This window comes from Aphis gossypii, chromosome X (assembly GCF_020184175.1).
Source record: "Aphis gossypii isolate Hap1 chromosome X, ASM2018417v2, whole genome shotgun sequence".
In the NCBI taxonomy this organism is placed as follows: domain Eukaryota; kingdom Metazoa; phylum Arthropoda; class Insecta; order Hemiptera; family Aphididae; genus Aphis; species Aphis gossypii.
The window spans coordinates 20,981,115-20,998,938 of NC_065533.1; the positions used below are offsets into that span (position 1 = coordinate 20,981,115).

Genomic DNA, 17,824 nt, shown 5'->3' on the forward strand with positions numbered 1-17,824 from the left:
GTTATGCAAAATGCAAATATACCTATTTAGATAATTTTTAATTATTATGAGTAAGACTTATGAAGGAAATACATTTATGGGATTTTTGATTAAGAAGCATACCTACATTTATTAATTATTATTTTTTAATATCTCAAAATAATCAAAAAATATTTTTGCTAGGTTAAGCAATTTTAAAATGTACACCAGGATTCTTTATACATTTTACTATAGTCATTAAAAAATATTTAAGATTCATGGGCACAATATTTTTAAATAATAATTTAAGTTCAAATGTTGATAAGATTAGTCAAAATCTCAGAAATTTATTAAATATTTTTAGATATTCTTAGGTTTTAATTTGTATAGTGAAAATTTAAAAATGCAAAACGAGTCCTCATAAATAGTTTATCCTGAGACTATAAATCTAAATAAAATATATAAATTTGATTTTCTTATAAATATTTGAAAGTCAACATTTCAGGTAATATTTATGTATTTTATCTAATTAAAAAATAATTTAAAAATTTTTGTTGTAAAAACTCAAAAATTTTTTTTAAGGATTTAAAGTTTATGAATATTATTGAAATTTATATTGACTATGACGCTTTCGAGTCATTAAGATTAATTTTGTCCAATTACCTAGTTTATACCATTTTACTAATAGTAAAATAAATTGCTGTAATAATTAGTAGCTATTTATTTACAAAATAGGCTAACAGATCCGCTCTAACCTGGCGAGTTGGTACATAGTACACAATATGATTTATCATTGATTTAATCATATTCATTTAAGTTTAAAGTCATTAAGGACTCAGGTACTCAATGACTAGGTATATTTGACTCCTACTATACAGCACTGAAATTACTCACTTTTCCCTTTTTTTACTTTTAAATTGCAAACATTTTTGTCAAATATGCTACTAGAAATTTATCTCAGCCTCAAGGATGAAGTAAATTTTCTGCACTTAAACGAAATTTTAAACACAAAAAAATACATAGCTTAATTAAAAATCTATAAGTAAATTTGTATTGGATAATATACTGTTGTATAGTATTCTGTTTTTTGTTCAAAACATGGTATATATTTAAAAAAAAAAACAGAATTTTTGTATTGTTTACAAATATGCAATATTTTTTAGTTAACCATAAAATATATAACCCATAACCTTGAAATGGACTAGCACTCTGAAAAAAAAGTGTAGATTTATAACCAGATGTAGTCTAGATTCTAAACTTTAATATAAACAATAATAAAACACATATTTTTTTAGTAATTATTATTTTTTTAACATATATTTATGAACATGAAACATAATTATTTATATAACATTATTGAAAAATAAATAATAATTTATTTCTAACATCAATAATAATAATAATCAGGTTGATTATAATAGACAAACAGTGCATTTGAAGCTTATTAATATTATTTGTTGTATACAATTTAAACATATAACGTGGATATAATGTTATCGAATACAAAAATAGTAACAACATATTTAAAACAGATGTCAAGTAAAAATGTTTTATGAAAAAAAAAAATAAAAGTCTAGTGGTTTTTGTACTAGAAATTATCATAAAGAAAGCTTTTTAAAATCAAACTCTGTCATTATATATTTTATTTAAAATAGCATATACATTAAACATCATAACAAACTTGGTAAAATCATATTTAAAAGTTATTTAATAGTTTCAAATCTATAAATTAATAATTAATAATCAATTCATGCTTACAGAAATATTTCTAGTATAATATGATGTATTCTAAAATAGGAATTTAATACATAGAAATCTTATGAGAAATTACACTATTTATGCAAAACGATAGGTATATTAAATATTTATAATACATGCAATTTGTTGGATTAAATTATGTATGTATTTTTAGTCACTAGTTAGTCAAATGGTAACAAAACACTGATAAAAATGTTCATAAGTGCTGTTTGATAAAATAAATTCTAATTACAACTATGTATGGCACTACATAAAAAGTACAATTATTTTATTTCTAGGAACTCATTAATTCCTAATAAAATAGCAAACCACACAATTATTGCTATTATTTATTAACAACAGTGATAATAATAAAAGGTGATAAAAACTATTCTATAATATATTAAATTACTAATTAAAATATTTTAAATAGAATGTTGATTTGTTTCAATAATGTATAATATTTATAAACCTAGTAATGCAACTTACTTTTTAACAAGGTATTCGTTGATAAGTTTTTTTAAACAATAAATAAAAACTCAAATACTATCGGAATGTTATGTTGTTAACTTAGTAAAAAATTATATTGTTTACAACATAAAATTAGTCAGATAAAGCGTTATAGATTTTTTGTGCACGCACTCTGATTTCTTCATTTTTATGCTGCTTCATCAATACTAAACTTTTTGTGCGTATTTTCTCTACCACATTAACACCATAAATGTTGGCATACCTGCTAAACAAACTGATATATAAATCATTTACATTTACATTTTATTATTTGTGTAAAAACTAATCATATTGTATTAGTAATAAGTATGTATATATACTTATTGTATTGTTAATATATTATGCATATTATCTGTTGTGTAAGTATGTAAATTTTATTTAAAATATATCTATTTTTATATAGTTTTCTATACTAGAGTTATTATTTCCAAAAAGATTAGTTACAAAAATAGGTCAAATGTAAATGTATTTTCTACTTAAATTAAGAAAAAAAATAGGATGATCACAAACAAAAATTGGTTGGTGGCACCAACTGGTAGGATTAATAGGTCCCCCGCTCTTTGGTATAGCTGTATAGAATTATTTATGTTGGTACCAAATTTTAAAATCATTAGTCCATGAGTGCAATAGATTTGACTATGGATTGTAAAGACCTCGTTCCAAACCTTTTTATCATCGAGTACCACTAGATACTTCTATAATCAATACAACTTATTAGTACCACCAGACCACCTCAATTCTAAAACTAAATTAGTAATCAAATTTTTTTTAACATATATTTTTATTTTTATTAATTTCTTAACATTTTTTAATATTTGATATTTATGAAACTAAAAAAATCTCAATTTTTAGTTAAATCTTTAAGTTAAAATTTCTTTGTGTATCACCTACAAATCTTCCGTGTACCATGGGTTGGAAACCCCTGGTGTAGACATACACATACATACATTCTATTTATTAGTAAAAATAATAATATAATATTATATTAAACATGAATTTTACATTGGTATGTATCTGGTCCAGCACTTCCGACTTTTTTTTTGCACTAAATTAGATGAATTAAATTATTTTTTATAATTTAATTAGAAATACGTGGATGTCAAGAGAATGAAGTACACATCTGATAATAATTATGGTTATAAGTAAATGAATATCATAAATATGTTAAAAAAATATTTGTGTGCTGGTACTACGAGACAAACTACATTACGAATATGTTGTAATCGTACAAATCGGCTGCAATGGATATACTAACTAGTCATATATAATATAGGACATATAATTTATAATAGGACTAATAATAATACCTATTAATTTTATAGTTCAATAGTTATCTAAGATAGCTTATCTCGATTGTTTACTTCCTACAAACTGGTGATATATTAATATGTAAATATAATAGATACATGATGATTGAATGCATCTATTTTCGTAGATCACAATTCTATACAATTGGTCATTAATAATAATATTTTTTTTCAAAAAACCACATAATGAATGCTTAGTGTGCCACGTCACTTAATTTGAAAATCAATGATCTATACTATAAACGTATTAATAAATGGACTAAAGATTAAAAAATAAAACAAGTTTCTTCATTCGGTAAAAGAAGGAACATACAACTTAGTTTACCTATAACTAGGGCTAGGATTTATATGCATTTGCATGTTTTTTTCCTTAAGTCCAAATTTAATGGTTGTCAGATTTGTCCACGATTTGGCTTATTCTCGTTTAAATAGAACCAATTTATTTTTGCATATTTTTGCATATTTTGAACACAATGCATATAATTGCATATTTATAGATTTTTGGAATTTTGACTTTTTTTAACTTAAATTTTCAAATTTTTATAATTTATTGTTAATTTTAAATGGTGTTTTTTTCATAAAATCGATAATTTTTGGTTTATCCGTCGAATTATTGTAAATATAAAGTATAAATATTATCTAACTAAGAAATCGATATTGATTAACTCCAGGATAAATCGCATTATTTAAAATATGCACAAATAACCTCGTGTGATGTGGAAAGGAGTTTTAGTCAGTATAAATCTATTTTACGTTCAAATCGCTGGATGTTTGTATTTGAAAATTATTGAAACAACACATTATAGTAGCATGTAATAATGATATAATACAAATTAATATTTAATATTTTAATGTAATAATAATAAAATTTTGAATTATGATAAATAATAATACTCTAGAAATAATAAAAATTTGTTTTTGCATATTTTTGCATATTTTGGTAAATAAAATGCATATTTTACAATTTTTTATTGCATATAAATCCTAGCCCTACCTATAACTATAAGTAGTGAGCAAAAAAAGGAAGATTAACAACTGAGATAACTACTATCTACATTATTAGAGAAATAAAGTGACAGTACTGACAGTAGATTACAACAAAACAATTATTTTATTAATAACAATATTATAGTATATGCTTAAAAATTTCCGTTTTTCCTAATTATTATAAAACTGGGAAACTATACTACTAAAAATTTTTAATTTTGACCTGTTCAAAACCACTATCAAACTTTAAAATCAAAACATTAAATTAACTACTTCTGGAGTATTTAGACACAGAAAAAAAAACACAATTGGTAAAATCAATACATTCTCATTGTGCTCAGAATTTAGAAAAATATTTAATAAGGATTAATTATAATTTATCATATAAGTATATAAAACCTGAATTAATTTTTACACTTACATAGTATCCGGAGCTGCAGCTTTATCTTCTACAGGCAAATCTAAAACAGGATCCAATTCCATTGCTTTTACAGCATCAGTAAGATTGCTGAATAATGTTACAACTCTAAGTAGAATATCTTCGTTTTCATTTAATTGCAACATGGACAACAGTTTTTTGGGAGCCTAATATAATAGAAACAATATATATTAATACCATATGTATAATGTTTATTTTTAATATTATAAGTGATTGAATAAAACAAATCCATTTCACAAGCTATTTTAAGTATACAAAATAAATAGAGCAATTAAATTATTAATAATAAATAATATACCTGTCCTCCTAAAAGGTGAGGAATCATATCATCATTACAAGATAAGTTGATTAATAGTTTTAAACATTGAAGAACAACTTTGTTATTTTGACTCTCAAGTAAGCCATATAAAGTATGTATAGCCGGTTGCAATTCACTATGCCACATATGGAATACTGCAATGTTAGTCAAAGTGGATAAGCAATTGTAAATAATCTCATCTGAATCCATCATTTTCATTAAGGCCAATAACATGGGTATTGTCTCCTATAAATTAAATTAACTAATTATTCAGTAAACTCATTAATATAGTAATAATAAATATAAAAAATAGATATCAATATAATTAGTTCAGGTTATGGTTTTAATATATAATAATAAAAATCAGTTAATATAGTTTTAAATTTCCATTTTTTAATCAAACCTTCATTTCTTTTGAATTATTTTTGTTTAAAGCCAAATTTCCTAATGCTACAAGAGCAGTTATTTGAACAGATTCTTCAGGATGATAAATCAACTGTTGAAGTTGGCTCAAGTAACCAGCTTCTCTCATTACTTCCTAAAAATAAAAATAACAAATTTATTATTTAAGAAAACTTTTTATTTTAATCGATTTTCAATTTTATTACAATCTTATAATATTAGGATTGTAATAAAACTTTCTTAATTAATTTATATATATATATTATATAAAAATAAAGAAGATCTAATTTTATAACAAATATAATATATAGAAATTATCAATAATTTATAAGTTTACTAAAAGCAAGTTTTTATAATATGTATTTGAGTTTTACACAAAAATAAAACTGTTAATAAAATTATTATATATTTCAATTTCTTTTTTTTTTTTAGAATGTATTAGATTTTAATAATATGATTATATAGTAAATTTTTTATACTGTCACGAGTTAGAGTAGAATCAATATTCAAAGAATTATAATGTGATTTATTAATTCATAGTATACAATATACATGTTTGTAATATTAAATATTATGATGTTATAAATAATTAATAATTACATATCATTGTTGAAAATACAGCTATGATGAGCTAATAATATGCTATTGAGAAAGTTGCAGTAACTTGAACAAATAATATTAATTTTTCATGAGTTTTTTTAGTTACATAAGAAATTGAAGTATTTTGTCCATAGCCAAATAAAGTAATATATGATTTATCTTCATGGCTCACTTTGTTTTACAAAAATATAATTTTTATTTAATTGTATTATTCTAAATACCTCAATTGAAAAATTTAAAACTTTGTGTGTGGTAACAATAATATTGTATTTCGCATTTAAATTATTATAAATTATAAATATATATATATGTATACATTTAAATTAGGCATTTACAAACAAGTTAAAAATGTAGAAAAGGTAAAAGTATTAAAAGTATACTTTTATAGTAAAAGTATTTTTACGTATATTTATTCTACTAAACTAAAAACACTAATTAGAGAAATATAATTTATTATATTATATTAAGGAGTTTTATAAAATATAAGATATAGGTAATACACGTACTTGGTTTGGAGTAAATGTAGCTAAATTACTAACAGTCACAAGTACTTTTTCAAGTACTTGAGTATCTCTGGATCCCATCAATAATAATAAATTTTTAGCTTCATTCGGTTCCATAGGTCTTAAAAAATTAGAATTTTTAAAATTAGATATTAGTTATCTATTAAAATTATTATTTTATAAAAAATTCATTTATGCAAAATAATTACCTATTCAACAAAGATGGTTGGTTAATCTTTTCAAATTCTTCCATTTCTTGATTAGACTGGCTTACAGAAAGTCTGTGTTCACCTGGTTGCGGAGATTTTCTTCTTAATGATCTGTTAGAACTTTTTCTTCTTAACGGTGTGCCAAAATTTGATTCCAAAGCATAATTATCACACAGTCTCAAGTTTTCTGTAGACCGACTTCCTAGTATATGTCTAGACATATCTACAGGACTCATTATTCTAGGTGAATTCCATGGTGACGCCTAAACATAAAAAAAAAAACTTTAACACTACATTGACTTATTTTTTTTAAGTAAAATATTCAAAATTTTATTGAATTATTACAATATAATATATATATTTTATTAGATATGGATAGTATTTAAAATAAATTACTTTAAATTCTGAATTCTGAATATATATATATATATATTTTTTTTTTAAAGTAAACAATTTATTCCTATAAACAATAATTTTTGTGCTTTATGTTTATTTTAAAAATATAATAATTATATATTTAAATAATAAATATGTATATAAAGACTAATAAATAATAATCAATGGTATATAAGTTAGGGGATAATCAATTCTCTAGCTTATGTTAACTTGAAATAAAAACAAAAGTATAATCTTAAACATTTAATTTAATACAAAAATATCATGCGTTTTTCTGAAAATATGAATTTTTAAATGTATTTATTTTAAATACATTTTTAGAATACATTTTTTATACGTTTCAAGAATTTATTCTAAATACTTTTTAAAAGTTTATATTGACAAAATATTAAAAATATGTATCTATAGAAAATAACTTAAATAAAAGTAGTTCATTAAGTTATCAATAAAAATAAATAAATGTGTACTTTTTTTATTGAAAACCGTTAATATACTAAAAATAAAGATGTTCATATCATTTAACTAGTTAAGGAATCTCATAAAAATTAAACAATGAAAGAGAAGAAATTAAAATAACATATTTAACTTGGTACTTTCCTACTATATGAGTTTATCTTAATTTGTGAAACATTACAATCCTGTTTTCCAAGACTATTAAAATCTGCCACTTTCCTATAATTACAGACTATCAATAAAAAATTGTTAAGTATGCCATTAATATTATATATGCACCAAAAATAAATATACACAAAAAAAAATATGTTTTAAAATTAATAAAATAATGCTATTTTTAGTCTCAACTATTATCACTATTTAAATGTATTATATGAAAAAATTACATGGTAAGGTTAGGTTAGGTTTTCAAAACTTAATGATCTTTTTTAAGACCATAATAATATGTTCTTATACTATTATTATTATTATTATTTTTGCAATGGCGCATTTAAGGGGGATAAAGGGGGAGAAGTTACCCCTGGTGGCAGATTTACAAGGGCAGCAGTTTTTGTATATATTTATTAAAAAATAATGTCTACACACTATACACATACTACATTTGTAATTTAAAATTTATAATTTTAGGTACCTACCAAACACTGAATGGTCTTTTTCAGCTCTAAAAGAAGTAAAATCATATTTACAATCAAATATACTCGTATAAAATAGGAAAGATTAAATGCATTGGAAATCCTAAATATTGAAAATGACACAAAATAATGAACCAAAAAAAATTATTTTTTTCATTTTGGAGGGGGGGGGTAGAGACGGCAAAAATATGTTGCCTCAGGGCGCAAATTTTCCAAATGTGCCTCTGTTTATATTTAATAAAATTTCGTAACAAAATTTACCTACCATAAATCATCAATTTTTGTGTTTTTTTTTTTTTTTGAAAAATTCAATAATATCCATAATATTCAAAATATACAAGTGTACAATAATATGCATTTTGTAAAAATATGCAACCATTTATATGATCATAAGTTGTATCGTAGACATTACTGATAAAAGCAATAATTAGAAGTTTCAAAAAAAAAAATAGTGTTGCATATAAATCCTAGTCCTAAAGTAATAAAATATAATGAACAAAAATAAATTTAAAAAAAAAAAACAGATTTCATATTATTTTTAATTATGATGAGTAGGGCTCGTATGTTGTTGCATTTGCAACTTTTTTTCTATTGTTCGGATTCATTGCTAAGTAGGTTATAAATTTGTTTCAAACGAGTACCAATTAATATATAAAAAATTTTAAGTGCAACTTTTGCAATTTTTGACCTTTTTTCAACATTAATGCAATTTTGTTGATTGTCGTTATTTTCAATACAATTTTATGTAGTTTTTTGTGTTTTTACTTTTATTTGTTAGATTATACAGGTTTAATCTATGGTTATGTCGGGCTTTGTTGGTTGTGACTCCTGACGGATTATTTGACCGTCGTCGTCAACAGTAACTGGAAAAACCATTTAATTAGTAAAAAAAAATCAAAAATAGTTTAAATAAAAAGTTTTAAATTTTGATAAAATTATTTGTAAATTTCTGAAAAAATAAGAAGACCGGACAATTTACCAGATTTTTAATGACAACTGACGAGAATTTGAATTTGAATTTTTTTTATTATCTACTCGTTTAAAACCTATCTAATAAAACTTTATAATATTACTTAATAAAATGACTTAATCCATTTCATAAAATAATTTGTTAATATATTTTTTTAATTTTTTTGGTACAAAATATTTTTTAATTGCAATTTTGGGTTTTTTTCACAGCAATAATGCAAAAAATTTTATAACATTTTTGGTGCAACAACATCCGAGCCCTAATGATGAGCATATCAAAATCAGAGTGGGCTGCTAAACTACTTTAACAAGTGAGTTAATACAATGAAAAATTAATTAAATGATAAGTAATTGTAAATTTGAGCACTAAAGTGTGGCATGTGAATATTGTTAAGATTATGGTAGTCATGATGATGGTTATCAGTTTATCACAATAATAATTGTGGTTTTATACAATAGGAAAGTACCTTTAACTCTATCAATATACCTATATTATCCTTAAACATAGGTACTCACATTACTTAAATTGGTCATGTAATTTTAACAAAATAAATACTACGTGTAAATAAATATAAACCTGTAAGCTCCTAGGTCCGTGTAAGGAATGTTTGTTTGAAGGTGTCTGAATAGCAATCATAGTGTCAGCAAACATTCTTGCCCGTAAATTAAGCTCTTTAATTCTTTGTTGGACGGTCATAGGTCGAAGGAACACACGACTGGTGTCTGAATTGTCCAAGTTACCAAGTAAGACGTCGGTCTGTGTGGTCTGGGACAGACGACGAAAATACAGACGTTGGTCTTCATGATGGTACCCTAAAAAGGAAACATTTGTGGGTTATTAAAGAGAAATCGACGCATAAATGGATAAGAGTAGTAAGGCAGTCTCGGCCGTCAACAGATCGCAGTCCTGGACAATGTGACCGGGCGTGAACTCACCGTCGTCGCTCTTCCTGCCCAAACGTCGTCCGAACGCGTTCTTGGCAACAGAATATCCCACGTACGCAAAACCGGCAAAAATCGCCGAACACACGGCCACTTTGTTGACCGTGTGATCGTTGGCAGACGACGGATTCAATGCCATTGTTAGGTCGACTTAATACCATGTACCAAGACTTGCGGAGCACACTCAAAAGCACACGGACGGGCCAATGTCGCAGACGTACTATGCCGATCGTTAGTAAAGACGACGAACGCGACAATTACACTGCTCCGGTGCACGGTAGGTCGGTACTCGAGAGACGCATGTTCGCACAGTCGGGCTGACGTCTCGACGAAACGCGACGAACTGCTGTCGAGCAGATAAGTCGAGGAGTTATCGGCGCGATTCGCGCGTCATATTAACGCTTTTAAGAAGTCGAGAATAATAATTGATAATCTTTTGTAGCTCATACGAACTACGAACGCCAAAACGACGTCGTGTGTGAATGTGTGATAGTGAAAAACGAAAATCATTACTGTTATCATTGATTAATGCTGTTATCAAAATGTATTTGGTGCCAATCCGTATTTTCGGCTAGTTGTCGCCAACTGCTAGTCCGTCCAATACAGCAACAGTATTCCTGATCCATTACGGTGTTCGTCGAAACGCACAATAGGTAAATTATTGATTTTTTTTGATTTTTTTTTAGCATATATTTTATATTTCAAATCCTGTTTAGTTGCTACTTGCCAGTTGGAAATCGTTAAGGTGCCTTTAGAATCAAAAAAATAATTTAAGTTTATTTTTGGGCTGTTAACTTGGGAAACCACTCATAGAGTAATATTATTAGTAATTAGCAGGGCTAGGATTTGTATGCAATAAAAAATTGTAAAATACCTATGTTTTTTATTTACCAAAATATGCAAAAATATGCTTTTAAATTTTTATAAGATTTTTTTTTTTTTTTTATTAAGAAAATTTGTCTGAACCATTAGTTTCGACAATTACAATAAACATATAAATATATAATAATTAATAAGCTACTAAATTAGAAAAATATTATTTTTTTTTTTTAATTATGAAACCAGCCTCATTGAATAATTAAGTGTGGATAGAATATTTTTATAAGATAAAAACAAAAATATAGTAACAAAAAAAAAATTGTCTGTTCTTTATAATATAATGTACCTAGTTGAAAAATAAAATAAAATAAAAAAATTTAGAAATAAAATTTATAATTCACATTCAAAAGTGTTACATGCTACGACAACATATTTTTAAATTGTCAAGTATAAATGAATTAAATACGAAATATACAATAAAACATGAATTTTTCGCATTATTTTAATCGAAGTATGCAATAATATTTATTTTATTCAATATATGCAATAATATGCATTTTATCCAAAATATGCAAAAACATGCAAAATAAAAACACCACCATCTATCTCATCATAAGGTGATTCGTGGAAATTACTGACAAAATCAATAATCAGAAGTCGCAAAAAAAACATGCTGTTGCATATAAATCCTAGCCCTGGTAATTAGTAATTAGTAATTATTCTGTGAAACCACTACAAAATAGACTATTCTGAATAGTTAAAATTACACCTATTCTGTTTCTGTAGAACAATTTGCCCGATACCCGTTATAAACATAGTCATAAGCACGAACTAAGATATACCTACTTAATACCTATACTTGTATATCTTAATTCATGGTCAAAACTCATAAGACATACACATAACATAACATATGATTATGTTAATTTTATATATGGTTATAAATAAACTGTAATCATTTTCGTCTATTAGTTTATCAGTATTCATCAATGTATTGGCATTAAGACCTAAAAAATTGGATTTTGTATTTATACATTGTGTCTTATATGATCAAAAATAAGTAACTATTAACATAAAAATAGTTTTATGTTTATGCATTGTAATAAATTGAATTTTTATTTTAATGTAATGAAGGTATGCTGAATCATCTGGATTTATACGTGATTTAATTGTGGACTGTGGTTATTTATGTTATTATATTTTCATAATTTATTCGTACTCATGCTTTTTTTATTATTTATATTTTTCAGTAAATCTGGTGTAAAAAAAGTTTTGCATGAATTGATTTTTCGATAAACTTATAAATACGTAAATGAAACACAAAGCTCTGTGTGACACGTGTTTAATAATCTATACATTATAATACATAGATATAGTTATTTTAATAATTGAAATATTTCAAAAATATTACTGGTAAAAAAGAAAGCTCAAGTGATTTGGATATTCCATTAATCACTATACCAGAAGATTCAATCAGTAACAAAATGGAATATTTCGAGCTAGGTTATAATTGATTAGTTATTGCAACTATGAACTATTGTTCGATAACTATTCAATTATTTGAAATGAAGAACGGATATGAACATAACATTGTTTACCTATATAACCTATACTTTATATACTATATAAACTATACAGACACATATACACTGATACACGTCTTATACTACGTAAAAACTTTTACGTAAATTTTTTTGCCTTTGTTCGGTTACCCCTTCAAAATATTAATTATAAAACAAATACATTTTCTAAATACTATCTATATATTCGTAATATACTTACATAATATTTATTTTTGTAAGTTGAATAATGTATAGTTCAGAATCGTACATAAAATAAGTAACACATTAAATGGCAGCGACCAAATGATTTTTGTAAAACTACGTAATATTTAACAACTTAAAAAAATAAGTAGGCCTATAGAAGATCGGGGCTTACATTAGAAATATTCAATCAACTTAGAAAGAACGGACTAATAATATTTAATTTAAGTAAAGCTTTCATCATCTCTACGATACTACCTCTTAGGTACTAATTAAAAGAATTTGTAATGCTTATTTTAAATTTAGTGTTATCTATACTATAACAGTACCTACCTTTAACATGGTGAAATAGTAACGCATATAGAAAAGTATAGTAGTATAATATAGTTATCTATAGGCATTATGTATACATACCAATTATTTATATTTTAAAAATATTTTTAATCTATAGGCTATTATTGCATAATATTATAGAAGATTTATTTATTTTATTTACCTAATTAATTTAATTCGACGTATTAATTTTTTTTTATTTTTAAATTAACATAAATTAAATAAAAAATAATTATTCATACTGCAATAATATATTATTATATTAATTATTATTATTATTATTATTATATTATTTGTTATGTATTATTATACTATAATAGTATATTATTATATTACTTATATAAAAGTGTTTTTAATTTATGATTTACAGCAAGTACCTATTATGGGAATTAAGTTAAATAATTACGAGAAGCTAAGACAAACTACTATCCAAAAAACCTTGACATTTTCATAATAAATATCTAAATTAAGTCTTGTACAGCAACGGTGTGAGTGTGTGACTATTATGATAGTATAACTAGCTAAAGTAGGTATTACAGATATAGCATGAAATTGTTTATTATAATAACAAAATAATTTTGTGGATTGTATATTAATTTATTTTTCTTGATTTTTTTTTTTAAGTTAAAATTATATCTATAGGTACGTGTTAGTGGAAGATGAAATATTAAGTTATAAACACATCCCTCCTACTAATCGTCAAATGTCTACCGTATTGACGTTGATTCGATATTTGCAGTTGACAGACGACAGTTGTTATTTATTATCTATAGTCTATATTATGATTATGTATAGGTAAGTAGCGTGAAAGCGTTTCCGGCGTAATACTCGTAAATATTGATTGTCAGGGAACGAGGATAGAGTGGAGTTGAATAAGAGGGTTGAATAAGCTGTTTGCAGTTTGCACAAGCGCAGTCTCTCTATCTCCGAGTATTCGTGCGTTTTAACTTTTTAATATTACGTTCTTATCTTTGTTAACGCGCGATTGTAGTTTAGCTTAAATTTAATTTGATACAATTTTCAATATTTTGTAGTAATTTTTTCTATAATAATAATTTATAATTTAATTCTATGATGAACAACGGTAATGAAAAACAAATTACATTAATAGAGTCAACAATTACACCGACGCATCTATCTACAAAACCACCAACTTCGCCAACAATTAAAGTGCACAAGCCAACGATAAAATCGAACAAACAGCAAATTATAACAGCGAGGCCATCAATTACACCGACTAAACCAGCAATTATATCGACCAAGTCTGAGATTACACAGACTGAATTAATAATTACGTCGGTCAAGCTAGCAGCTTCCCCGATCGAATCAAAAATTACATCAATTGATTCTAAAATGACATCGGCTAGGCCAAGAATTAATTCAGTTGAGCTAAAAATTACGTCAACTAGGCCAAGAATGATGTCGATCGAGTCGATAAAAACACCGATCGATGAAGTATTATTCATTAAGGATCATATTATTCGGCCGAATCAACCACTTTTCAATGTGAAAAATCCGAAAGGTTGGTTTAATCAATTTGAATTAAAAATGTTGGCCGCGGACTTACATGAAGACTTAACAGTGTACTACGATCTTCAACAAGAATTGAACAACCACGATATTTTATGTTGTATTCTAGACGTATTTCAAAACATGAGTATGGTCAACAAGTACATGTATTTTAAAAGCTATTTGCTCAAAAAAATATCTGGACAAGAAAGACTTTTGGAAATCGTAAGTGATTTAAAATTGGAAGATAAATATCCATCTTTTCTTTTAAATGAAATGAAACAATTGACGAATGATAAGTTATTAGAACATAACTTAAAACGTTTGTGGCTAAAAAAACTACCACCGCAGTTACGAGATATATTATTATTATCTTCCGATTCTTTGAGTTCTTTATCGTTGTTGGCGGACAATATGAATGATCTACTTTTTTTGCCAGAAGTTAAATCATCAAAGGAAGCTGTTTACCAGTATGTATTTTACTTACTTTTAGGAAATATACACTCATAGATATTGACTAACGTTAAGCTTATTGAACTTTTTTAAAGGTATGAAAATAAACATGGACCGGTCAACTCCGATGATCATCAAGTAGAAAATTCTGAAGCTGTCAATAACAACATTTCAATCCGAACAGAGAAAAAGCGGTCTTGTGTAAACAGTTTTTGCAAATGCATCTAAGTATTTAGAGACATCCAAAATCGCTGCGGGTAATTTTGAATTTTCCATGTATAATTATATGAAAACTATCTATAAATCATTTTTAACTATAGAGATATTTCTTCAGATAAAGTACAAAATATAAAAACGATAGGTATCAATCGTTTGAAAGCATTGACGTGCAAACTACTTTTGTTATATTTTTAATTTCTTTTAAGAACAAAATTTAGCATATATATTATATAAATATAATAATAAATACATATTACAATATTCTAATCAAACTACTATTTGTTCAAACAACTGAGTTTGTATTAAAAGTAAATTAATTTTTGTGTCTAAATGCTTTCCAATTAATTTGTTTACACACATACATTTTTCGTGTTATATAAAATAAAAAAAAATAAAAAATAAAAAAAAAAATAATGTTTATAAAAATAATTTTTATTTTTACGTTTTTACTTTTTATTAACATATATATAATTAAAAGTTACCTAATGTTGTGTATTTTTTTATAATTGTTTAGTAGATATTTTTGATGCAAAATTTTTAAATTTAATATTCTTAAACTGAATGTTTTTCTGAAATTCGTATGTATTATTTTTAAGAAAATCAATGTTCTCATAAAAAAAATAATTTGAAATAGTTATTTTGAAAGAAGTAGTAAAGTGACAGGTAGGATATTTTAATACAACAGCAAGCATTTGGTTTACAAAAATGTTTTATTAGGTTGTGTTTACACTAAGACAATTAGTTGTTTTAAAAATATTGTTAATTGTCTGATGTATGAAGTGTTTTTTTTACTATTTTTCTATGTGTGAACATAGCATTAAACATTTATATTTATGTACCTACTTTTAAGATACATAAGTTATAAATTTTTATAAATTTACATTGTATTATGTATGTTAAATTGATTACATACCTATGTTATATACCACATCAATTATATTGTGTTATGTCTTTTAACTTGTTGTTTTGATATATTGTTCATTAATGTATTAAGATACTATGTTACACTTTATTTCAAAATTAATTAAATATTAAGTCAGCTTTTAATGTGATTGAAGTACAATATTATAGATAAGTTATGAAAAAATTATGGATTTTCAAGTAAATGTCTGTAAATGTTGTTACCTTAATTAAGATTATTATTATAAGGCTTTTTTTTTAATTTTTCATCTCAAAGTTTTATTTATATTAATGTTTTTAATACAACATTTATACTTATTCCAACATACTTACTGATTCAAATTAATCTAGCTATGCATAACATTTTGAAATATAAATATTATCTTATTTTGTCTTCTTAAAATGAATAGGTCAATCTATATTTGTTTTGAAATAATAAAATACAGTTATATTGTTTAATTATAGACTGATCATATTGTGATGCCTATGATTTTTTAACAAGACATCACACTCCCATGTGTTGTCTCTGTCTTACATACATATAACATGGCAAATTGTTGTTCAGGGGATCAATTTTATGCTGTTAGCTTTAATAAATGTATATGCTTTAAACAATGTTGTACGTACATAAAATGAAGACAATACAAGCAGGTGTGTCATTCTTTTAAAAACAGTTTGTTTTAAAATTATATTCCTTTTAATCGTTAGTTAATTATATAAAATATTAATTTTAAATTAATAGTTAATGTAGATAATATATTATGTTTTTCAATTTTTTTTTTTTTTACTAAATGTGAACCCAATTTATGTTGTACCTATTTTATTCATGAAAATAAATATTATTATTATTATTAGAATTAATTTGACAACAGTAAAAGTAATAATTTGGTTTAATAATAGTATATACCAAGGGCAGCCGAACAGTCTATCACGGACAATTTCAAAGTCGATCATGTTAGAATTTATTTCTTAGGACCACGTGTCCTATATGTTTCTTAATAATTATTATAGTTATTTAATAATAATAGTAAAAAAAATGTTCTATGAAAGTCAATCTTCAATGGGAAGTATATTTTTAGTATATTTTGATCAAAAAAGTTTGGTCATCCTTGTTATATATTAGACAGAATGTACTATATTTAACAAATCTAGTAACATTTGTAATGGAAGTTTGTTAAATAGTCTTGTTACACCTTATTTGTCAAGATTATATATGTATATATATATTATATATTATATATGCAGAGTGTGTTTGAAAAGATTTATTTTAAATATTGATTGTATCGCATAGTTTATTTTTTTTTATAATTAAATTGTGAAATAATTTGACTTTTTCATAACTAAGGGAGAATATGTAGGAATAGTGTTTTGAGTACAATGAAACTTGGTCTAAGTGCACAGTTCACACACTTCTAAAGAGATCAGCCAATGATTATAAAGTTACAGCGGTATTTTATGATCCATTTCTTTCTATAGCATAGAGTGG

General features: G+C 24.8%; 2 protein-coding genes across 4 annotated transcripts; one reads left to right on the forward strand and one right to left on the reverse strand.

Annotated features, from left to right (window-relative positions):
- Positions 1-1,838: 1,838 nt before the first annotated feature.
- LOC114129962 (uncharacterized) lies at positions 1,839-10,836 on the reverse strand. 3 transcript variants are annotated; one of them, XM_050208059.1, is made up of 8 exons: positions 10,337-10,836; positions 9,978-10,213; positions 6,951-7,213; positions 6,745-6,862; positions 5,640-5,774; positions 5,237-5,482; positions 4,921-5,084; positions 1,839-2,431 (listed from the first exon to the last, which is right to left on the reverse strand). In XM_050208059.1, exons 1-8 carry the CDS (start codon positions 10,479-10,481, stop codon positions 2,299-2,301), a joined length of 1,440 nt encoding a protein of 479 aa, XP_050064016.1. In that variant the 5' UTR covers positions 10,482-10,836; the 3' UTR covers positions 1,839-2,298. The 3 variants fall into 3 exon arrangements, with proteins under 3 accessions (XP_050064016.1, XP_050064015.1, XP_050064017.1); XM_050208058.1 differs by having other exon boundaries at positions 1,839-2,440; XM_050208060.1 differs by having other exon boundaries at positions 1,839-2,428; positions 10,337-10,835.
- Positions 10,837-13,861: 3,025 nt separating this feature from the next.
- LOC114129966 (uncharacterized) lies at positions 13,862-15,833 on the forward strand. The gene is made up of 2 exons (XM_027994839.2): positions 13,862-15,236; positions 15,315-15,833. The coding sequence occupies exons 1-2, from the start codon at positions 14,329-14,331 to the stop codon at positions 15,445-15,447; spliced, it is 1,041 nt and encodes a 346-aa protein (XP_027850640.2). The 5' UTR covers positions 13,862-14,328; the 3' UTR covers positions 15,448-15,833.
- Positions 15,834-17,824: the final 1,991 nt, after the last annotated feature.